The following is a 23,432-nucleotide window of genomic DNA, read 5'->3' as shown; positions in this document are numbered from 1 at the left end:
GTCTCTTCAGGATTATCCTGAATCAAAGCCTTATGAAGGCTTTCTCACAGTTTGAGGAGAGAATTGTTTCTGAAACCAGAGGGCTTATTCTGTGATATCTGTTCAGCTAAGCAATAAATTGATACATTAGTTTATTGCTGCTGCGATTCCTGCTGCCTTACAATAGATTAGTGAAAACTATAGAACGCTGATGAGATGATAAGACGTGCTACGGTGGATCTGAAACACATTTCACCAAATGTAGTTCCCCACCCCCTTCTAATTTCATCATCATCCTCCGATCACATGTATACACTATTTTCACAGCAGTTAAGGCTAGGATTTAACCACGACTGGCAGTATTTTTGAAGAATTAGCTCAGCATTTTGGGAAGTGCTTACTTTCACTGTGTTGCCATGAGGTAGATGAGAAGATTAAAACCACACTTTTGACTAGAGATGAAGGTAAATCCAGCAGCTAATTAGCCGGGGTTATAATTTAGCTGCATTGTGATGACTAGACCAGAAAGTGACTATTCCTGCCCAACAATTAGTCATCCTCCATCAACTCAATAACATATATTTATAATGTATTTAGTATATTCCCTAGCATTTTTCCTTATTCTTTCATTTTTCTCATGACAGGGACAAGGCGCCGGGACAGAGAGAGTGTGATTGCTCCATTGATAATATCAATAAGTGTATCCGTGACATTGAGCAAGCTTCACTAGCTGCGGTTGGGCAGACCCTGCCCTGCAGAGATGATATCTCTATGGAAGTGAGTTCAAGTACCCTACCAGCTCTATCTTGTCTGGGAGAACTTAATGGGATCTGTAGTCTATCTATTGTGACTTATACCGTAATTCTCTACCATTGTAACTCACTAGGCACTTCAGGAGCAGTTGACATCCTCTGTGCAGGAGATAGGGCATCTGATTGATCCTGTCTCCACCACAGCCCGAGGCGAAGCTGCCCAACTGGGACACAAGGTGCTGGTCTAATCATATATCCCTTGATCCCCTCTGGGTTTAGAGAGAGAAAAAAACTCGCTGTATGTTTTTTATCTTGTGAACCAATGCTTCCTCAGACAGCTCTTTTTAACTTGTTCTTCCAGGTGACCCAGCTGGCTAGTTACTTTGATCCGCTCATCGTGGCGTCTGTGGGCCTTGCCTCAAAGTTCCAGGACCACCAGCAACAGATGACAATTCTGGATCAGACCAAGACCTTGTCTGAATCTGCCCTACAGATGCTCTATGCTGCCAAGGAAGGCGGGGGAAATCCAAAGGTGCTAAGCTGTTTATGGCATTCTGATAAAATGCAATTGTTACTGTTTCAAGTGAGATCTATGGTAGTCTCCCTCTTGTATTTCACCTAAGCCTTTTCACTTGACTTTGAATGTTTACAAAATAAAGTGATAATTTCTGATAGCAGCAAGACTCCAGCCTGGTGAAGTGTCCTTTAGTGACACACTGTGTACTTAGCAGCTGTAGGGACACTGGATCTGTTGTCAAGCTGATAAATTTCCTTCTGGCTAGACCAAGACAGTGTGACAAAAACACTAATCAGCTGACTGTGTCCTCAGGCGTCACACACCCATGATGCCATATCTGAAGCAGCCCAGCTGATGAAGGAGGCAGTTGACGACATCATGGTGACTTTGAATGAGGCAGCCAGTGAAGGCGGCATGGTCGGGGGCATGGTGGAATCCATTGCTGAGTCCATGGGGAGGGTAAGTACGAGTGTTTTCATAGAGAATTTATGTGCAGTACCATCGTAAACTCTGCACTTGACATTGATTTCAGGTGGACACAATGACAAAACGAACTTTCCCTATAAGATGAATTCTCCAGTGGGTGTGCTAAGCGTCACTCCAATTAGGCCAACAGATGACACGTTTTAAATCCATAGCTACTAGCGATGTTACGTCACTCAGCCTGCTGGGGGACATATCTGTGTGTTGACAGTGTTGTTAATAATTAAGGATAAATTGCACATGCAGTCGGATCAGATTTTCTTTTTTACCTCTATGTTTTCTCCTTATGTCTTTTTTCCTCATAGAATAGCATAGAATAACAGCCACCATCAAAACTCCATTAGATTACATAAAGTGGAACCACTTTGGAATAATGCATACATAAAAAAGGTTGATATGTTCTCACTAATGGCTTTTTAATTGTTAAGAAATTACTGTGCCTTCAGACTGTATTCAGACCTATTTCACACAGTATTGCCTTATTTAATTTTAAATGGGTAACTGCAACTGTTGCCCAGCAGCCTGCACTCAATGCCCTTTCATAACAAAGTTAAAGCATGTTTTTAGAAATACGTGCAAATGTATTACAACTCCAAAACTATTTAAAACTATTTAAAATTTTTCTTGATGTGTCTAAAAGTTGTGTGATTCTTATTAGACATCCACAATAAAACTATGGGTCTGACACTATTTCTATTGCCCTGAGTGGTTTCAGGAGCACAGTGGCCTCAATAGTCTTAAAATGAAACTACCAGAAATCTTCCTGGAGTTGGACATGAAGGGCCTTTGTCAGGGAGGTGATCAAGTGAGTTTCACAAGTGCTTTGCAGAAATTGTAGAAATTTATCAAAGAAGACATTTGAAACACTCATTGCTGCCAGTAAAGGTTCTGAATACTTCTGTAATTTAAGGGTTAAGATTTTTGTTACTTGGCAAATATTTCTAAAAACTTGTTTTTAGTTTGTCAGTTTAGGTTGTTTGGTGTCAAATTACATTCACAACACAATAAAATGTGCAAAAAGGAGAGTTTAAAAAACAGTATTGATATATCTGGGTTTTGTTGTTGTTGTTGTTGTTGTTTTCCTCATCACATAACAACAAAAAGCATTTTGAAAAATACAGCTGATCTATAGTTAGAAATGAATTGTAGAAAGAAAAATTAATAATAACTTCATGCTAAAATTTTACTAAACTGGTGGAACTATAATTAAATAACACCCTCACAACAATTAATAAAATAATTAATTAAAACCTTTTATGATATTTCTTCTTGTAAAGTAGCACCACTCTAAAGTAAAGATCTACAAACTGTACCTAAAAACTAAAATTATTTCATCAAATTTCATTTTTACAGCTGGATGAAGGAACCCCCCCTGAACCAGAGGGTTCTTTTGTGGACTACCAGACTACCATGGTAAAGTTCTCCAAGGCCATCGCCATTACTGCACAGGAGATGGTAAGTGCACTAATGCAATTGGATATCCATGCCTGCCTGTGTGCATCCCACTGCATTTCTAATCTGCAGTGACAATATTTGTCAGTAGGGCTAGAAAAACAACGACCTGCTTTCTAGTGGTGATGTATGTTGTCTCTGACATCAGATGACTAAGTCGGTAACCTGCCCCGAAGAGCTAGGCGGCCTTGCCTCTCAGGTGACAGTGGACTATGGGCAGCTAGCACACCAAGGTCGTCTTGCTGCAGCTACAGCGGAGCCAGAGGAGGTGAGAAGCCAAGCTCTCTGTCTTCTGGATAATATGGGGAAGAATTACATGCTCGTGCTCTATGAAAAATTTAACACCACATCTCCTTACTATTGTGCCCCTAAAATGTCAGACTGAAATAGCAGCTTAGGTTTGCATTTAACACCAATGCTTTCACATATATTCACTCTCACATTGGTCAGAGCAGATGTGTGTTCTTCTTTGATATGATGCCCCTTCCTCAAGGCAGCTCCCAAAGGTTTTACATCAAACAGAAACACCCCTGTAGGAGCCGACACTCTCAGCACCTACACGGTCTTTTCTCAAAGCTTTTCTGTGTAGTCCAGATGACAGCAATGTGTGGAACCATTGCACTAATAAACACACAGCTCTTATCAATATCTTGTATATAGCAGGCTGCTGGAAGCCCAGCTGGTTACCATGGCGACATTGTACCTCTAAAAGTCTAAAAGCCTATATTGATGCTTATAATGAAGTACCACCCACCCATGAATCTCAGTCTGGAAATTAAAGGTGTACTGCACGCATTCGCTGTCTGAGGGTGCTTGAAATCGTTTTTTCATCCACCTGCTGGAGAAGAGACATGCCGGTTTAGGACATGGTTCTCATTTTGTCGAGACAGAAACGAGAAACCTGGACGCAGTATAAGTTGATACCTGGTTGTGCTTTTAGATTGGTTTCCAGATCAAGACAAGGGTGCAAGAGCTGGGCCATGGCTGCATCTACCTGGTCCAGAAGGCTGGAGCCCTGCAGCTCAGCCCCACTGACAGCTTCTCCAAGAGGGAGCTCATCGAATGTGCCCGCACAGTCACGGAGAAGGTAGGATATGTGGGCCGCAACTGCTACAGCATCTTTAACTCTTGCAGAAGGAAGCGTTTTATACATATTGATTTTTCAAAGGAAGTCTATTTTTGCTGTCATAATTTGCAATCTCTGCTGTTTGAAGTTGGGAGGCAGCATCAACTCAGCATTAGCATTTTTATGAAAATATATTTCATGCATTTCATAGTACTTTCCCTGTATAAATCCATATTTATATAAAGAGTGATGGAGCCATATGAGTGAATGGAGGCAACTGCAAAATTAGAAGCAGTTTAGGTGTAAATAACTGTTTATAGTGTGCCTTTATTTTAATCACTGAACTATTGTAGACAGAGTCATATAGGTTTGATGTCTGCTATTCTAGCTGGTAATAAATGGTACTTTACTGTATTATTGTACCACTCATGCAGGTCATTAGAGCATGCTCTCCTGACCACATTCACACTCTGCTCTTAGTACAGTAATAATACTAATGTCTTCCTGCTGTGACTCTGACAACAGCTAACCAGTGCTGCTCACACATTAGAATTTCTCTCCATGCTGTGTCTATGATTTGATTCCGAGCTCATATCAGACCTGAATAATTTGTAGACTCTCTCTCTGCTGATTGTGATTGCTGATATGTGAAGCTTATGCCTTTTTGAAATGTACCTTGCCACAGGCATGAAGCGAGTTGTGTGATTTGCAGTGTCAGGCTCGTTGACTTATTGTGATTGTGCAGCAGAGTCTGATTTACTGCAGGGATATCCCTGCACTTTTCTCTAACCCCCAGCTTCTCCCTTTAAACCAGCTTGTCCAGATGTTTCACCCTTAACTTTTGTGATCTCACTTGCCTGGTTCTTAAAGGCTCCTCTAACATCCTGAAGAGGAGAAAAACGCATTTTAGTCATTAAACATGTGTAATGCATACAGAAGTTGGGCTTATTTTGTAGCAGTATTTACACTTTGAAATTGCATGTTTGAAGGACGTCTCTGTATATCTAATATACAGAATATGTAATGCTTCACATGTTCTAGGTGTCCTTGGTACTGTCAGCACTGCAGGCGGGGAACAAAGGCACCCAGGCCTGTATCACAGCAGCCAGCGCTGTTTCTGGCATCATTGCTGACCTGGACACAACCATCATGTTTGCCTCAGCTGGAACACTGAACCCTGAGAATGAAGAGTCGTTTGCTGACCACAGGTATGGTGACCTTGCCATTAAAAAAAACAAAACAAGCAGAGCATTGTGTTAAATGGACGCCTTTAATCACAACAAGATTGTTAAAGATTTTAGTTGGTAGGTTTTTACACGGCAACACCAGAGCTTCATTTTTCATTTTATGACTCACTTAGTCGAAGTGCAGTTTGCCAACCAAGCTCAAAACTGAGATGCATTTTACATAATGAAGGTAAATTGAAAAATGTCTTTACTAAACACACATTCTGTTCAGATGAGCAACATCTTCCTTTCATATTGCTGATTCTTGAGTGCGACTGTGGAGCAGATTGTAGCACAATGTGTTTTGTTCCTCAGGGAGAGCATCTTGAAGACGGCTAAAGCGCTTGTAGAGGACACCAAGCTGCTTGTTGCTGGAGCCGCGTCCACTCAGGAGAAACTGGCCCAGGCTGCCCACTCCTCGGCCAAGACCATCACCCAGCTCACTGAGGTGGTCAAACTGGGAGCAACCAGTATGGGCTCAGAGGACCCTGAGACACAGGTGATGAAAATCCAAAACACTTTCAGTCTAATAAAGCCACAGATATCTGGTCCATGTGCACTAACAGGAGTAAAACATTTAAATCTTTAACAAAGCTCCTTTATTAGCCTTATCTCTTTATTAGAACCCATAATTATTATACTTTTGCTTAATATTTGTAAGATATAATGCATGGCTTCAATCTGTCTGTATTCCCAGCTTTATTTCCCAGCTCTGTGTAATTGCAATTTGATCTGATACACATTGTGGCTCTTTTTTCCCCTGTGGGTTTGCCTCTATTGCAGCCTTCCACTAGTCTGAAGTATCATGACTAGGTGGGGAGCGATAAGAGCTGCGGTGTTAAATCCTCTCCCTTGGGTGCAACTGATAAACCTATACTCTGACCATTGTGCTCTATTGATCCCCGCTCTCTCCTCAGGTGGTTTTGATAAATGCGGTGCGGGATGTGGCTAAGGCACTGGCCGAACTCATCAGTGCCACCAAATGTGCTGCAGGCAAGCAAGCTGACGACCCGTCCATGTATCAGCTGAAGAGTGCTGCCAAGGTAAAGGAATAGTGCTAAATGACAGTCATGTCTAGTTTAGCTGTGTATTGATTCAGTGGCACAAGTCTCCAATTTATTATTCAGCCTATGATTTCTCACTGAAAGAGTAAAGTATGTAACCCATACAAATTCTCTTAGTATTACTGCTGTATTTAGATTCTGTGTGTGTATTTGACCATGAACCCTCAGCACCCTAAATGTTGCTGCCTGTCCACAAGAATTTCTCCTTGAAGATCAACTATTATTATTAGTATGACAAAGTGTACATATGATTTTCCTTTGAAGACTAGATCATATCCATTGTAACCCAAACCGACCAGTTAGTCTGACCTGTTTCTTATATTTTCTCATCTACAAGGAATTAGGGCCACCCACGGACATTGTTGTGTTGACAGATTGTTTCTGTTCCTCCGACATATGGTGACTTTCAAATGAGACCTCTCAAGCTCCTGGTGATCAAATTGCTGAAATTCCTCAATTCCACAATGCTTCACTCAGTGCAGCTGAGACGAAACAGAAAGCATCATTACTAAACTAATTCAATTGCTTTGTTTTGTTTCTCGTTATAGTTGTCATCCTCTTGGTCGTCTCTTTATTCAGCAGCCAATGTCTTTAGTTTTCATTAGATAAGCACCTTTAAGTATGCTTATCTAGTTTGCATGTAACAATTTTCCACTGTACTTGAATCAGTGAAGGATAAAACAAAAATAATTTTCTGATATAATGTTTTGCAGCTGAGGAGAAAGAGCTCCACCTCCTGGTTTGGCTGCAAAGTCTAATTTTTACGTCCTTTATTTGACAGGTCATGGTGACCAATGTGACGTCCCTTTTAAAAACAGTGAAGGCAGTGGAGGATGAAGCCACTCGCGGGACGAGGGCACTGGAGGCCACCATTGAGTGCATCAAGCAGGAGCTGACAGTAAGAGTGCCTGACAGGTCAAACCACTTCTCTCTGTGTCTATTGGGAGTCAGCTGATGAGGAACAGCCTCTCTGCAAAGAATGGCTCAATGATGGTCAGGGTTATCTGTGTCTATTATTCTAAACAAAAAATAAGGAGCTTTTCGTTCTTTTGTCCTATGTTATCTGCCCAACTCCTTCCCTCTTCCTTTCCGCTCAACACCAGCAGGTTTCTCACAGCTCTTATCAGGTCCTGGCTAGCAAGCACAGGCAGAGAGGGAAAGGAACGAGAGCTAGTGTTTTTGTAATTTACTCCTTATGCTTATCGGAAGTGAGAAGGCTTTACCAAGAGCTGCGGCAAAAGCCAAATTCAACACAGTCTACCTAACTCCTAATTATACTGCTACCCTTTTTTTGTCCTCTTCATCTGTTTACACTTTCTTTTGCTGCACAGTGTTATTATTTCTTCTATGAGAATGCACCTGTAATGCCTGTACCCAACCACCCGGCTCTACGGTTTATCATCCCATCAGGTCTTCCAGTCCAAGGACGTCCCAGACAAGTCCACCACACCCGAAGAGTTCATCCGCATGACAAAAGGCATTACGGTAGCGACAGCCAAGGCGGTGGCAGCAGGAAACTCTGCTCAGCAGGAGGACGTGATCGCCACTGCCAACCTGAGCCGCAAGGCCATCTCGGATATGCTGACTACCTGCAAGGTGCTAATCTACACCAGGTTGCCAGAACAAGCCACAGACAGCATTAGGCTGCCTGGGAACCTGTGAGCTTAGCCTGCTGAGAGCAGGTAGGACATTAGGGTCCAGTCTATTTTATGGCTGCTCCTGCTGGTAGTGACTGAGTCACTTTATCAAAGTCCTGCAATGGAGCATCGGTCAGGATGTCCTTCTGTGTCTGTAGAGAACTTGTAACAAGATGAAGCAAAAGAATATGATAACCTACGCTGTATGCCGTGCTTTCTAAAAGGAAGCCTTTACAAGTCAATCTGTAAAGTAGAGATTCTATTATTTATGTTAAAAATAAAATTCCTAAAGTGCCCTTTAAATAATTGTTTTTTTCCTCCATCCAGCAAGCAGCATATCACCCAGAAGTGGGTGAGGAATTGAGGAGCAAGGCCCTGCAGTTCGGTTCTGAATGCACCAATGGATACATCAACCTTTTGGAGCAAGTGCTGCAGGTAAGAGTGAGACAATCCCACGTGTCATAAATAAATGATGGAAATGGCTAGTCTATGTGAGTGTATGTCTGCAGTTTTGGGTGAGTGGATCCTGATCTCCACTACTAGCTAGTGAGGTCTTTTTCAGCTTTAACCTTAAACCTAAGATTATATCCTCTGCTGTTCAACAAATCTATCCCAGCTTTCATTTACTGTAATGTCACTGTCAACTTATGGGTGAAATATGGTCTCTCCTTTCCCCTCCTTATATTGTATACCATACCTCTTTAAAGACTAAACAGAGTTGACCATCCCCACCTCCTGTTTATTTGTTATTTTTAATAGGTTTAGTAAAAAGTGACTGGGGAACAGTAGGTCATGTATTAGTGCTTTAGTTAGTTAGTAGTGACCTAGGTAAGTTTGAAATAAGGCAGAACTCATGTATTTGTCAGCTTGTGTGACTGGGTTTTTACATTTTGTTCGCTTGTTACTTATTTTAAGTGTTTGTGCCTGTGCACATGTTGGGCTTTTGTGTTTTCAGGTGCTGCAGAAGCCCACTCCAGAGCAGAAGCAGCAGCTGGCTGTACACTCGAAGCATGTGGCAGCGTGTGTCACAGAGCTCGTCCAGACAGCTGAGGCAATGAAAGGTGAGGCCACACACACTGCTGATACACCGTTAAACACTCATAAAAAGCCCACACAAACAAATGGCTAGGCTTGACATCCTTTAGTTACCTGTGACCCCGTTCCTGCTGATCTCAGGCTCTTTTGAACCATTTACAACACATGTTGTGAATATTTAGCATTTCATGGAAGAGTAAGTTCATGCTCTATGAAAAGTAATTATGTTATTATATTGGGAGACATGAATTTTACAGAAGCTTGTGTGCTGTCCAAAATTGTTGGCAGGAGATTTTAATTTTAAAATAGCTGTTAGACGGTATGGGCAGTGCAGTGTAAAATTGATAAAGCTGAAATTGCCAAATACAGTGATTTTAAAAGCAAGGGGATTCCTCCAGAGGCCAACTCCATTTGATAAAATGGCAGGATTGTGGACATGTTTGAGATTAGTCAAAGCAGCCATAATCCTCTGGTGCATGAATAATATTATAGTTACTAAGTCAGGCCACCAAGCCTGTCTGTGTCCCTTATTAAGACAGGTCATGAAAACACTTCAGAATATTGAAATTGTACCATAGAGTGACTGTCATTTAAATTGTTCCCAATAAACCTCAGTAAGATGGTAAGGACACAAACATCCTTTGAGTGCTTTCTCTAGAAGCTGCACTGCCACATCAGAGAGGAGTAATAGATTGTGTTTGGATGAGAATTAGATTTCAGCATATAGCCTGAGACCCAGCGGGGCTATCCACTTCACCTCTCTAATGTCCCATGTGCTCTCTCCCTCCCTCTCTCCTCTGCTCTTTCCTTGCTGCCTCAGATGGAGGTAAGTGGGATGCGGTGTGTTTTGTTCCTCCAGATCACCTTTCATACAGAGTCAGAAGGGGGTAGAGGAGTAGATGGCTCAGGGGTGGGGGGTGCAGAACAGATTTCCCCAGAGCTCAACATAATCTATAAAAACAGCGTTTCATCTGCTGTTCGCAAACAGCTCTGTTTTATGGGCACTTATAAACCTATAAAAAGACAATGATCCATCAAATGTGCATTTCTTCTAACTTTTAGTTTATCTTATTTAACTATGACACATTACTGCCACTCTGCAGACAATTCTTTGGAGTGTGTGGAGCTAAAGGAAGTTAGGGTTTCATTCACCCACGCTTCCTCCACTGTTTCCTTTCACCCACACTAGAGTAACAATAAGTACATTAGAAAATATTATCACTGTAGTTATTATACTTGTGTTCCTTTTGTGAATCTGTGCAAGCAAAGCATATAATGACCATGGTCTGGCATGTGTTGACCCCTTTTCAGGATCAGAGTGTGTCGACCCTGAGGACCCTACTGTCATTGCTGAGACAGAGCTCCTCGGAGCAGCAGCGTCCATTGAAGCTGCAGCCAAGAAACTAGAGCAGCTGAAACCCAGGGCTAAGCCCAAGGTAGAAGTGCCCCTCTCAACTCTTTCCACCCACACTAACCCACGCACAGCTTTTTGCCATTAATCAGCAGGGAGACAATGTGGGCCAAAGGTAGAAAAAGGTGACACTGACTTTGAAGTGGAGTCACCTTTTCAGTGACTAAGCTGCTCTATCATTAAAGCAGAAAAAATGTTGCTTTGTTACAAACTCCGCGTTGACTCAGACAGGTGGTCCAGTGAGCTAACATGTGATCCTTGGAAAACTTTCTTCAAAAGGACATTGTTTTGAATTGCGTTGCCAGGAGACCCAATTGCACCGCTGTGTCCTCAAGCTTATGTTGGAATGAGTTCAAATGCGCGATGAACTGTTGTGACCCTTTCCGAAAGAGTGGGCCTCTGCCTTATTGAACTTATTTCCTTTGTCTTACTGCAGTGTTCTTCATTTCATAACTAAACTCAGGGAGGATTTTATCAGCCTCTTATTCATCTACCCCACGCTGTGGAGTTACCCAACAACAACAAAACAACTTTACCACATAACACAGAGAGAAATTGGCTAAATATGGGAGATGGTAGTGAAAGTGGTTTTGGGAAGTAAAATTACTATTAAGTTGTTCTGTACGTGATGCAGGATTCTGTTTGTGGCGTGTTGCTGCATGATGATTGTGTTATTTGTTTATCTGTCTCTGGAGACTGGATAGTTGGATAGTAGTGCTCTTCCTTGTGTGCCTGTAGTGCTTTCCCCCCTTTCCTTTTCCTTTTTCTGTATACATGTAGACGTCAATTCAACCCTGTGATATGAAAGAACACATTCTGTATTTAGGTTGCCCCATTTTTAGCATAGACCGTATTATGCTCTGTCTCATACTATAAGTCCACATCTTCAGACTGCATTTATGAAAGGGGATTAGTGAGTCAAAGGCTTTTCCTCTTTTAGATGTCAGTGTCTCCCTCTAGCGATGATCTAATAGGAAGCAAATCTTGCACAATAGCAATTTGCTTTCAGAAAAAATAAAAATGAGGAGCCAAACACCGTAAAGGGCATACTGTATTTGGAAATGTGCACACATCATTTACTCTATATTATTCATAGTCACAATAACAGAGGTGCACCATATATTGTATGATTTAAATTCAAGAGTTCATTTTGTTTTGAGACAGAGGCTGTTCTGTTGAGGCACCAGGCTACCACGTAATCTCTCAAACTGTGCAGGTATTCATATGCAAACATACATATTCATTTGCCTAGCTTGGATTCTCGTTCTTCCTCTTTACTCCCTCTCATCTCTGCTCCATCCCTCCCGCCCCGTGAGGAGGGAGGTCTCTCCTGCTCACAGCATGCTCCCCTGCCCTGCCTCCTCTCCTCTCTCTGAGCCATTGTAGACCTGGAAGCCTTCTCTGCAGGGCTCTGTCTGATATGTTTGATATATTAGGTTGTTATTCAGTCCAACTATATATCAAACATATTCCTACAGTGTCCCGCCCTGTCTCCAGCCACGTGTGCCTTATGTGTTTATGGAGGTCTGTGGTCAATCAAATGCTGTTGACTGCCGATGCAGAATGGCCATTTGTTAACTGTCCCTGTGGTCATGTGACGTGATGTTCAAGGCATTGGCATTTTGTTCAGGTAGCTGAAAATGGAGCACCGTATCTAGACTCCTTTTTTTTTTTATCGGGAAAATTATGAATTTCGATTGTGTTTTGTGTGTTATGCTCAGCATCATAGTTAATATGAGGACACTGTTGTCTTCTCTGCTTTTTCAGAGATTAGAGAACTTTAGGAAGCTGAGATATTATATTCAGACATTATAAAATCACTTACAGTCACTTACTTTATTTTTACTCCTAAGTTGATTTGTGGTTTCCTTCCAGCAGGCAGATGAGACTCTGGATTTTGAGGAGCAGATCTTGGAAGCAGCCAAGTCCATCGCTGCAGCAACTAGTGCCCTTGTTAAATCTGCATCTGCAGCTCAGAGAGAGCTGGTGGCACAAGGCAAGGTCAGTCTAAGCACCCTCTCAGACACTCAGGAAGATGCACATACTGTATCTATCAATGTAATATAATGATTTAAAATCATTTTATCACCAGACTTTAATGATTTAAAATCATTTTATCACCAAACTCTCCCTCAGGTTGGATCCAATCTAGCCAATGCTGTGGATGACGGCCAGTGGTCACAGGGTCTCATATCAGCTGTAAGTTGCTTTGTGAAATTATTCCATAAACTTGCTGGATTAAGACCAAATTTATACCCAGCCGCACAGCATTTGTTGAATTTCTTGTTTGCTGTAGGCGCGCATGGTAGCAGCAGCCACCAGCAACCTGTGTGAGGCGGCAAATGCCTCAGTGCAGGGGCATGCCAGTGAGGAGAAGCTGATCTCTTCAGCCAAACAGGTCGCTGCTTCAACAGCTCAACTGCTGGTGGCCTGCAAGGTGAAGGCAGACCAGGACTCTGAAGCCATGAGGAGACTACAGGTAACAGTGAAACACAATTTATCCATGGAAAACTATGTAGACACGGGTTGTGTGCAGCTAACGTTCAATTGATCTGTTTTAAGGCTGCTGGCAATGCAGTGAAGCGAGCGTCAGACAACTTGGTGAAGGCAGCTCAGAAAGCAGCATTTGACAAGACCGAAGATGACAGCGTGGTGGTAAAAACCAAATTTGTTGGAGGCATAGCCCAGGTGAGACAAAATCCTGAAAGATCTTTATGAGAGAACTGAAACAAAAATCCTCCCTGTTGTGTGGTTTGCCCTTTTCGCTGCATGTTTGCCCGGTGAAATGCCGAAATGCCACAGTTGTTTTTCTGAAATCGTGATGAGCTGCTGTGGATAAACAGCTCATCAGCTTCATTTCAAAGCTGTCTGACAGACACCCGCAGTGGCAAAACATCACATCTTGAAGACTTCTAGCAGCTTTTTGTTGCAGCTGATAACTTGCTTCATTTTTGATCTCGGGAAATGTTGACAGTAATTGAAGATTTGGTGTCTTGTCAAAGCGCTGGAATGCTACGAGGAAGCTTTGTTTTTCATCGTGATTGATTGAGTTTCGCTCTCAGTCAGTGGTGCATCCCAGCTGGGCTTCAGCTTGTCAGTTTTTATCTGTGGCCAGCGTGGCTCACTGTCTCGTTGATGTATGATAATTACTGCACGGAGGAGAGCTTTGGACAACATTGCTGCTCTTGCTGCTCTTAGATATATATATAACCTAATCCTAATTATCTTTATTGTCTCTTATCTTAAAATAAAAAGAAAAAAATTAATAATAATAAATGCTGTACTTTTCTTATGCTTAAAAAAAGATTTACATAAAATCTGAAGGATTTGAAGTGGAAATATGACTATGTGGGGCTTTTTACATTTAATCTTGGCTTTCAGGCAATTTAACTATTAAGTTAATTACTGACTATTAAGAAAAAGGACTACGGTTTCAGTAAATGCCAGTATGGATGTAAACAGCCTTTACTCTTAGTGCATAATGTCAAATTTATTGTGCTGGAGGAATTGACAAAACAATAAAAAATCTCTCTGTCTCATATTTAACTGTGCACACACTGATAAAAGTTTCTCACTTTCTCATTTGTCCATGTCCTCCCTTATTTGGAGTTCACATGCTGTACAGTGGGAAGCTTTCCACCTGAGATTATGTTGAGTGAAAGGCACATTTTCAGCTGTTCCCATTCTCCCCAGATTATTGCAGCTCAGGAGGAGATGCTCAGAAAGGAGCGAGAGCTGGAGGAAGCCCGGAAGAAGCTGGCTCAAATCCGACAGCAGCAGTACAAGTTCCTGCCCAGCGAGCTGAGGGAGGACGAGGGCTGATTGGCTGAGCAGGAAGGATGTGTGCTACACTGACGAGACTCTCTTGTCATGGGGTGATGTTGCTGATGTACTATTGGCTCCTTTACTCTCATATAATATACAGGAATATACAGCACTTGAAACAGGCCTGTTTGATGAGGAAAAACAAGTGCCTGTACTCTGTAGTGTATTTGTGCGTGCGTGCGTGTGTGTGTGTGTATGTGTGATGTGTGTGTATTTGTCAGTGAATGACATTGACATTCAATAAGGAGAAAGTTACTACAATTATGAGCAAATTAAGTCTGATAAAGGTATCATTGCTTCATGAGCATTACTGACTGTTACAATCATGAATTGAAGTTGTTACTAATGCAGAAATCCTGTATAATCACTGAATGTTATAAAATTGTTGGACGTTTAGAGCAAATACGAATGCACTGATGATATCTGTGCAACTGGCAGAACAAACCTAAGGGTCCATAGTTTGTATTCAATATGTAATAGTTAATTAAAAAAAAGGCAGGGGGGGTTTGCCTCATTTCACCAATGGCTTGCATGCATCACAGTGTCTATACATATCAATGAAGCTACTAACCAACAGAGTGGAAAAAGCACTTGTATTTTACTAATAAATGTGAATTTGGGATTTGCTGCTAAACCAGCAAATCCTTGTAAATCAATGACTCTGAATACACTAATTTATTTTCAGTCATTTTGACAAACAATGACGAGTTCTGATTGGAGTAAATGACAATGACAAAAATAACAGGCCACTGACCAACACTAGCTAAAAACATTTATTCTACAATGATATTTTTGTTTTTTAAAAGATGCACTTAGAAATTAAAGGTGTAATCTGTGTTATTCAGAAAATCTGGACCCTCTGTGACCAAATATGTCATGCTCCTCGCACATCACGTCATTTCCCGTAGCCCCACCAGTTCTACCCTCACCTACACAGAGCTGTGTAAAGAATATATGTTTACGTAACTTGTCATGTTTGTTCTCTCTTGTCTTCATGTTTTAATTCCTCTCCCATTAACACTGGCCATATTTAGTTTCGGTGCTGTACACACACAAGCACGCGCACTCGCATACAGTTATTTTCCACTGCACTGCGCTGTCACGGTAAATGCATTTTACTTTATACTGTCTATAGCAATACACTCTAGCAAGATATTCCGGCAAGATAATGAGAGTCTGCGCTGTTATTGGACGGAAGATTGGTTGTACAAAAAAAAAACATATTAGGCTTTCAGCTGTTGAATGAAATGAAACATTAATGCACTGAAGTTGCTCTCAAATGTACGCACTGAAGGCCATTTAAAGTTTCCTTTAAATTAAACATAGGACATTCTCCGTGCAAACTAGAAGGAAATATCTTTCATAAAACTAGGATTGAGGAAACTGACACTTTGTTTTTTTCTTAAGTTTATTACTGGATATCAGATTTTTTTCACCTCAGTCTGTCCATGCCATGTTTGATTTGCATTGTGTACTAGTGCCTTACTTGAGCCTGCCCTGCGAGCAGCTGAAGATCAGGCTGGGTGGGAGCCTGAGCCTTTTCCTCCGTGGATCACAACATTATGCCAGTCTAATCCCCATTGGGGTCTTAATGAACTGTCACCTAGTCCTTTGCCATACAATACAATGCCTTTTCTAATGGCCTACCTGCCTACAATATTATAATGCTGATATTAAAGGGCATCTATGGATACCTTAGGATTTAGAGACCATATCGGGAGAATAACACTAGACTGCATTCCATTAGCATGTGGCAATTTGTGTCTGAAGTTGGAAAATTGTTGAAATTCAATATGCCAAGTCCCTCTTAAATGGACTGAATCCTTGTTTCAATGTTTAACCACTATAAAAAAAATAAGTTTCTATAAGTAAATGTAAGAATTACCCTGAAATATATTGTCTAACTGATTTGTCCATGTATTAACAGAAATAGAAGATGTTACTAGCTCTGTTATGAATAGGTGTTGTGCTTTCTTTAACAGACTGCATTAGTTTTATGATTTGATGCTGTATGTATGATATTTATCTGGTCACAAAAGTATTTTTTGTATTCACCAGAAATAAATAATTTCAAACAAACAGTAGCATTAAGGTTATTTTGTCCTGTTTCACAGTAATTAATGTGGCTAACATAGATGTCAGTAGAAATAAGTCATCCTGCATTCTTTCCAGCAGATGTCAGCATTGTCCTTCATAGTTCCGTTGGATGGGTCAGTGAATGTTTGGAGACATTTTCTAGTGGATGACTGGCAAACTTGCCAGACCAAATATGGACATAGTAGACGAGGGTTTTTTTTTTCCTCTTAGTTCACAGACTTTGACGTATGCAGAGATTCTCATTCAGATGTGTTGGTCAAGAATGAGAGTTCATGTTTATTTAGTACTCCACCGCTATGTTGCCCAAACCTTTGTAGAGACAAGTAGCTTCATATTGACAGTTTGTGTTTTTACACTGAAGCTAAGACTCTATTTCAGCACAATATGGGGGCAGAGTGCGTTCAAGGATGGTTAAAGGTGGCTAACACAATGCGATGTGTCATCCTGATGAGCACCATATTTGGTTGTTTGAGTCTTTTGGTCTCATGCAAGGCCAGGCCACACAGTGGAGAGAGGAAACTAAAGCCATGTGTTCAAATGGGATCTACCACTCACCCTCTCTCTGTCTTCCTCTCTCTCCTTTCTGTCCTAAGGACCAGGAGAATGTTTGTCTGGCTAACTTTGGCATTTGTATGGAGTGATCAAAACCACAGTAGATTAATGAGGTAAAGCAAGGACGTGGTCTGGTTGAGTTCTTCCTCTTATTGTCCCAAACTTCATAAATTAAGACTAATTACTAAACCACTCTGTTATAGCTGTAATTATATGTTTCCATGAGGATCAGTCATTTATAGCTTCTATTTTATTTTTTGCGTTTGGCAGAGAAGGCCCCTGGTCAGCACGATGGTTTCAATGAAAAATAAAAACATATTTTAAAGTTAGGGTTTGATTCACCCACACTACAGTTACAATAAGTAACCAAGTGATTCCAAGCACATGTTTAAAGACTTGCTGACACACCAAGACACTTCTGCATATATACATTTATACAATGTCACTGGACTACATCACATAGAGTGATTTTAAAGTGACAATATTTTTATGCCCATTAATTACTTTTCTTTTAAACTGTTGAATTTAACTACACAATTTCAGCTATCTTCCACATTATTACATAAATATACCAATCTTACTGAAATACAGCTACTTTTAATATTTGTCCTTTGTCTTTGCATCACTGTGACTAAGGCATTAACATAACAAATAAGTCAAAAGTCATGATGATTCAAATAACTTAGTTGTACAGTAGTATTCATTAATATATTGTTGTTGCATTAACACATCCATGAGAAACTGTGGATTTAATCTGACAACTATTTCGAAATATTTCATGACAGGTATAGTAGTCCTTGGCACTGCCTTGCCATTCCAAATACCTTACATTTGCTGTAGTGGAAGTTTGGCTTTAAAGTCGCTGCGACTTGTGCCATGGCTAATCCCTGCAGTCTGGCAGCCATTTAGTTTATGCTTTGTTCCATGCTCAAATTCTCAAAAAGTAAGCCATATTAACCAAATAACACTGTGTCAGCTCTACACTATCATCCCTTTTTTATTATTTCAACGCTAATCAACAGCATGTCCAACATGTAAGAGTGGAAACAGTTGTACTTGACTGCTTTTTAAATATGTACATCTAAAAATGTTGCTGAGTGGCTTTAAAGGGAATCAGTTTCTTTTAAAGCATAGAGAGAAGCGATGAAAGAGGAAGTGAGGGTTGGAAAAATGCATACTAGGAAGGCTTATGGGTTTGGGACTACGTAATTTTGTCAAGAGTATGCTACTGCTGTTTTTCTGTTTACAGACAACGTTGTAGTCTGAAAATGTTTTTCTCAGGTCCATGCGGAATAAAAACAAAAAACTTTAATTAGTATTTCTTTGTGCTTAGAATCGTATTTAGCTTGTAATATAAAGAATGTGGTGAAGGCTTTGGAAGTTATAGGAGTCGTTTCAGGCAATGAAATTTCCAGGTTGCTCGAGCTGATAAAACAGTGGAAACCAGCATTGTTCACAGACTGAATGGCTGTAGTTAATGTTTGGCGTTGGTCCATTTTGTCAGGAAGTTTCACATAGACCAGACTCAAAGTTGGTGTGGTGGAGAAGAGGAAGAAGGTGCTTAACAAATTGTTTACCAAAAAATCTGAAAACCCTCCCAGAAATCTCCATCCAGCTTGTTTTTTCGTATTGTTTATGTTCTTTTCCTGGGTTGTAGTTTTATTTTCCGCCACTGTTCTGTATCTGCAGATGCTGACTTTTACCACTGAACCAGCTCTTTAGCCGGACGCTCAGGCTATTCATAATCCAGAGATGCTGCTAAATGTAGCGTATGGACTTAATGTAAGCACACTTGCACTGTCTTGGCAATGACATGCACAGAAAAGTTTGAAGTAAGGAAACACGATACACAACAGTTACTTACAGCAACACGGGTGAGGTCATAGTGTTTAAAGGATACTTGTTGTTTACCCATGCTCATGTACTCTTCTGCCTGTTCTGAGGAGCAGAGCTCCTTAACATAAACCTGGCCGACAGCAGCTGATGGATCTAAGAGAGCCTTTTACTCAGGCCTGGAGCACATGACTATTTTAGGTCATCAGCCTGGTTCTCTCAACAATGTTGGCTCAATAACTTATTAACTGCACAGCATCGGACATAATAAGAAGAGTAAACAGAGGCGCACTGGTTGATTTCACTATTTCAAAGTAGGTACTGTAGATACACATTAGATAGATGTTGCCTGTGCCCAATTAGAGAGGATTAAATGAAATTAAAACCAGTCCTTCTTTGAAAAATCACACACTGCATTGGTTCACTTAGTCTAGTCTTTAAATACCCTGCCAAATGTCATAAAAATAACATTTTGAGCATCATGTTACAGGAGCTGACCCTTATGTAATGCTACATCAGAAAGAATTCACCCATTACATCAGAAATAATTCACCCATTTCCATTAGATGACAGGGTGGTGCTTTTATGTGAGGGGAAGTATGTGAGTTAAGTGTAGCCACCTTCAGAGCGTCCATCCTGTGCTGAGTGACAGTATTTGCTGTCCATTTCTCCTATGACGGCACTGCACTGCAGCTCCTTTAGCCATCGTGTAAGGAAAGCACAGTATTTCTCAGTCAGCAGTGACAGCAGGGCTATATTGGGACTTAGCTGAGACTTAAGACTTGGCTGCTAATTTTGGACAAGTCCACAAGTAACAGGAATATAAATGATATCGCCTGACTCTGACACTCTTTTAAAGCCAGTGCTTCCTTGTGGCGACTTCTCTTTGTTTTGTTCATGCCTGAAACAGTGTTGAGAGCGAGCTGTGGAACAGGGGAACCGTCTGTCTCTGACTGTGCCGCCGACTGGAACTGATCTGCAGCGTCTCCTGCGATTTAAGCTGTCTAGGGTGAAATGTAAGCCTTGTCCATCCAAACCCTTCTGTCTTAATAAGGAAACTTTGCTCAACACTTGTTAGATGACAGGCCACATTTCTGCAGAGGAAAAAGCCCTCAGCTCCTTTTCTTCTCTCAATCCTGCGGCCTCCCCACCCCGTATTAAAGCTGAATAAACAGTCCCTCCGCTCACTGCACAGCACATTTTTCTCAAACGCTGATGCCAATTTTCATGAGAGGGTTTGGTGTGGAGACAGCCAAAATGATTAATCATAGTGACTTTTACATATTATGTGTTACGTGGCCAGTTCGCCTGTCTGCCCATCTCCTGTTAACATACTGTACAGACTCAGCAGATTACCTCTACTGGACTATGGAGTAAGCCAAAAACTAAATTTCCAGTCTTTCCTCATTGATTTGTATTTGCTAGTACAGTACTGCACTAGAGTACAGGTATGTAGTACGTGTGCTTTACTTGAAACCTCCCCCTCCCCTCCAGCTCATAAATTATATCTAGACCCTACAGATCTTGTGACCTGTAGGAGGGGATCCGACCCCCTGATTGGAACCCGCTGGACTCAAGTACCCAACTATGCTTCAGTAGGATTTTAAATGTTACTTTTAAGTATGTTGGTACTTTTTCAAAAGTAAGGATTTGAGTACTTCTTCCTCTACTGTTCTTTCTCTGTTTTCACTATTATCCATTCATTTTACCATATACTGGTATCATTCAAGGACATCAAGGCTTAAGGTCAAGAAGTAACCAGGTCACACTATACTGGGTTATCTATTCTTACATCTATCTGCTCAGATAGAGAGAGAGACAGTTGTCTCTCTGAGTTTGCATGGCTTTGTTTTATCTAGCTCCCTGGTTGTGCAGAGACTGCTGAGCCTGACTGGAAAAACAGTCACGGCATCTGATCAAACGTGAGGGTGCAGACAGACTTTGGTATAAGAATGCAGGTGCTGCCGAGCTGCAGGTTCCTGTGGCATTCCTCACTGTAGAGAGGCCACTGTGACGAAGTCGCTGTGAACACAGCCTGCAAGCTTTCAAACAACCACTCAAAACCACACTGGAATGTCTCATCATCACAGACACTCTTCACATTATGGCTTTTCTTCACCTAAGTTATGGTCATTTAGCAATTTGGAATTCATGAGTTCACACTCATGAACTTGATGGGAAGCTCCACTTTCTCATTTATTTTTTGTTTTGGGGGAAAAAAGTTCATGGAAATGTTTTACTTATGATTTTGTTGTTAATTGAAAGCATTAAGAAAACTTTGTTTGAGGTCACAAAAATATACAAAGGGAAACTACATTACTACCATAGAAGTCCAACATCCTCCTCCTCTTGCCATTGTTTAATTTTTCTGTGCCAGAGGGCTCTGACAGGCAGGACTGTAACAGGGAGAACAGTGGCCGAGCTGGAAGTGCATACCAAGAAGTTTTATAGCTCTGTGGAATGGAAAGAAATATCAAGTACGTCTTTGGACCTCACAAAAAGCCCCCGCAACTTAGCCTTCTCCTCTGTCTCTTCTACCTCGCTTACACAAGAGAGTCCATATATGGACACATATATGAAATATTCTCCCTCTGTGTGTAAACACAGAAACGTTTAGCCCTGTGACATGAGGGGCAAAAAACTGAAGGCAAATATTTAAAGAGAGCTATCAACAAAATGCCAGGCAGCTGTGAGCTGAGATACGCAACTAGTAAGAGCAAGAAACAATAAGATAGCGGGCAGCAAAGACATCCAGTACAAGAGGATAGTGAGCGTTAATGACAGTGATTTAGAAAGCTTTCTGATCCCTCAAGCAAGAATTTCTGATGCCGTGGAAGGAATCTCTTATCTGGAACTGGGAGAAGTTCAAGCTGCCTGTAAACAATCATTTACTCCCCACTTCCCTCTCGACTTGCCCTTTACTGTGTACAAATAAACACAATGAAAGAGCCAAAAGTGTTGTTTTCCCAAATTGAAGACGGACTTGTTAACCTGGACGTGGAACAGACCGACTTTTTAGTGATTTTTTTATTTTTAGTATTCAAGCAGCGACATGTCTGTTTTGTGAAAATTCAATTTTACACTAGAATTGGAGCAAGGCATCCAGCCGGAGTTTGAAATGAATCGTGACAGCCCCCCCGGACCCTCCCTCCTTTTAGTGAAAGCTGAGTTAGCAGCATCAGATATGGCTGAGATTCCTGCCTCTCTGCATGTCCCCGTCTATAGAGGGGGAACACAAACAAACAGTATGGGAGGAGCCCTGCCAAGGCCACAAATATTCCTCCATTATGACTTCTACCCACATTTGTGTTTGCAGTACTGGATCACTTCACGTTGGGTATTTTTACTCCATTGCTCAGTAAGTCTTAGCTACTTGCACTGAGTCACTGAGGCTTCTCACCAAACTCTCTTTCTTCCCTAAAACTTCGGGAAATTCCCTCTTGACTTTGACCAGTGTATCTGTACAAGAACAAAATGTAGCCTTAAAAAAATGCTTTGAGAGATTCTCATAGAATATCAAAGCAAGTTTCTTGCAGTTTTCAATCAGTGGGGATTTCTACAAACTATTTAAAGTTTGTGACCCATTTCTGGCCTGTAATAGATTTATCAGTCTTCAGTCAGTCTTTACAGTCTAACAGAAGACAGAGCCTTTCATTTAACAGCAGCTACTTTCACTGTGGCACAGAAAACTTGGCATGGGAAGAATGCTACCCATCTCCAACAGAGCACCTGCAGCTGAAATATCTGACTCTCATAGCCCAGGAATTTGACTCCTCAAATGATTAAGCATTGACGTACTAAAAATTGTGGATTTTAAGCAACTGATACTGTACTCTCAGTTTCCATGAACTAAACACAGCGTTTGAGGGACACTTATGTGCAATTTACACACCTAATGACAGATTTATCGTCACACAGAAGTGCACGAGTCAAAAGTGTTGCAACGTAATTGCAACTATCCATCAAGGTAAATACTGTCTCTGTGCCCTCACTGTGGTAAAAATCCTGTAGAAGTATAACAACTACAGGTATATGTCAGTGTAACATCATTACTGCAGTAGTAGGGCATCAAGTGAGCTAGGGTTACAGCTTTGGTTGCACCCTCCCAGTACCCCTGTCCGTTTTTGCTACGCCTAAACGATTATGCCCCTGCATGGAGCTATCAAATCCCAGGAGTACTGTCCCTTAGAGCCAAGGAGTTCTCTCTATATATATCTGGACCATGTCTGCAGAAATCTTCAGATGGCATTTGACAAGGAGCTTGCCAAACTGTGCAGCGGATGTGTGCTCAACATGGAGGGGGAGCTACACTCAGTACTTCCTCTCTGTCCTGTTTATTGCAATTTGTAGCAAGTAATTACAAAATAACCATATTATGTAGTAATATTATAGTATCACACAAAATGACGAAGAGCATGTTTTCCTGAATTAACATACCATTACATTGTAATACGTGCATCAGACAGGCAATTTGACTGAACCTCAACAGAGGCTGATGAGTGT

General features: G+C 41.2%; 1 protein-coding gene across 4 annotated transcripts in view; it reads left to right on the top strand.

The window, feature by feature from the left end:
* tln2b (talin 2b) overlaps window positions 1-16,570 on the top strand; it is a 69,246-nt gene extending 52,676 nt beyond the window's left edge. For 2 of the 4 annotated variants that reach the window (XM_026365025.1, XM_026365026.1), the window contains exons 38-58: window positions 624-756; window positions 866-967; window positions 1,093-1,263; window positions 1,561-1,707; window positions 3,085-3,186; window positions 3,332-3,451; window positions 4,124-4,270; window positions 5,291-5,457; window positions 5,791-5,974; window positions 6,393-6,518; window positions 7,321-7,437; window positions 7,950-8,135; window positions 8,504-8,611; window positions 9,132-9,237; window positions 10,032-10,037; window positions 10,523-10,647; window positions 12,498-12,623; window positions 12,759-12,821; window positions 12,919-13,101; window positions 13,185-13,310; window positions 14,316-14,444. In XM_026365025.1, the coding sequence (XP_026220810.1) occupies window positions 624-756; window positions 866-967; window positions 1,093-1,263; window positions 1,561-1,707; window positions 3,085-3,186; window positions 3,332-3,451; window positions 4,124-4,270; window positions 5,291-5,457; window positions 5,791-5,974; window positions 6,393-6,518; window positions 7,321-7,437; window positions 7,950-8,135; window positions 8,504-8,611; window positions 9,132-9,237; window positions 10,032-10,037; window positions 10,523-10,647; window positions 12,498-12,623; window positions 12,759-12,821; window positions 12,919-13,101; window positions 13,185-13,310; window positions 14,316-14,444 (2,674 nt within the window). Of the gene's footprint in view, window positions 1-623; window positions 757-865; window positions 968-1,092; window positions 1,264-1,560; window positions 1,708-3,084; window positions 3,187-3,331; window positions 3,452-4,123; window positions 4,271-5,290; window positions 5,458-5,790; window positions 5,975-6,392; window positions 6,519-7,320; window positions 7,438-7,949; window positions 8,136-8,503; window positions 8,612-9,131; window positions 9,238-10,031; window positions 10,038-10,522; window positions 10,648-12,497; window positions 12,624-12,758; window positions 12,822-12,918; window positions 13,102-13,184; window positions 13,311-14,315 lie in introns of all 4 variants that reach the window. The other 2 variants (XM_026365027.1, XM_026365028.1) reach the window with 2 other exon arrangements.
* Window positions 16,571-23,432: the final 6,862 nt, after the last annotated feature.

Source organism: Anabas testudineus, chromosome 6, assembly GCF_900324465.2.
Source record: "Anabas testudineus chromosome 6, fAnaTes1.2, whole genome shotgun sequence".
Taxonomy (NCBI): Eukaryota; Metazoa; Chordata; class Actinopteri; order Anabantiformes; family Anabantidae; genus Anabas; species Anabas testudineus.
Note: the sequence above shows the minus strand (reverse complement) of the source record. Positions and strands in the feature narration are given on the sequence as shown.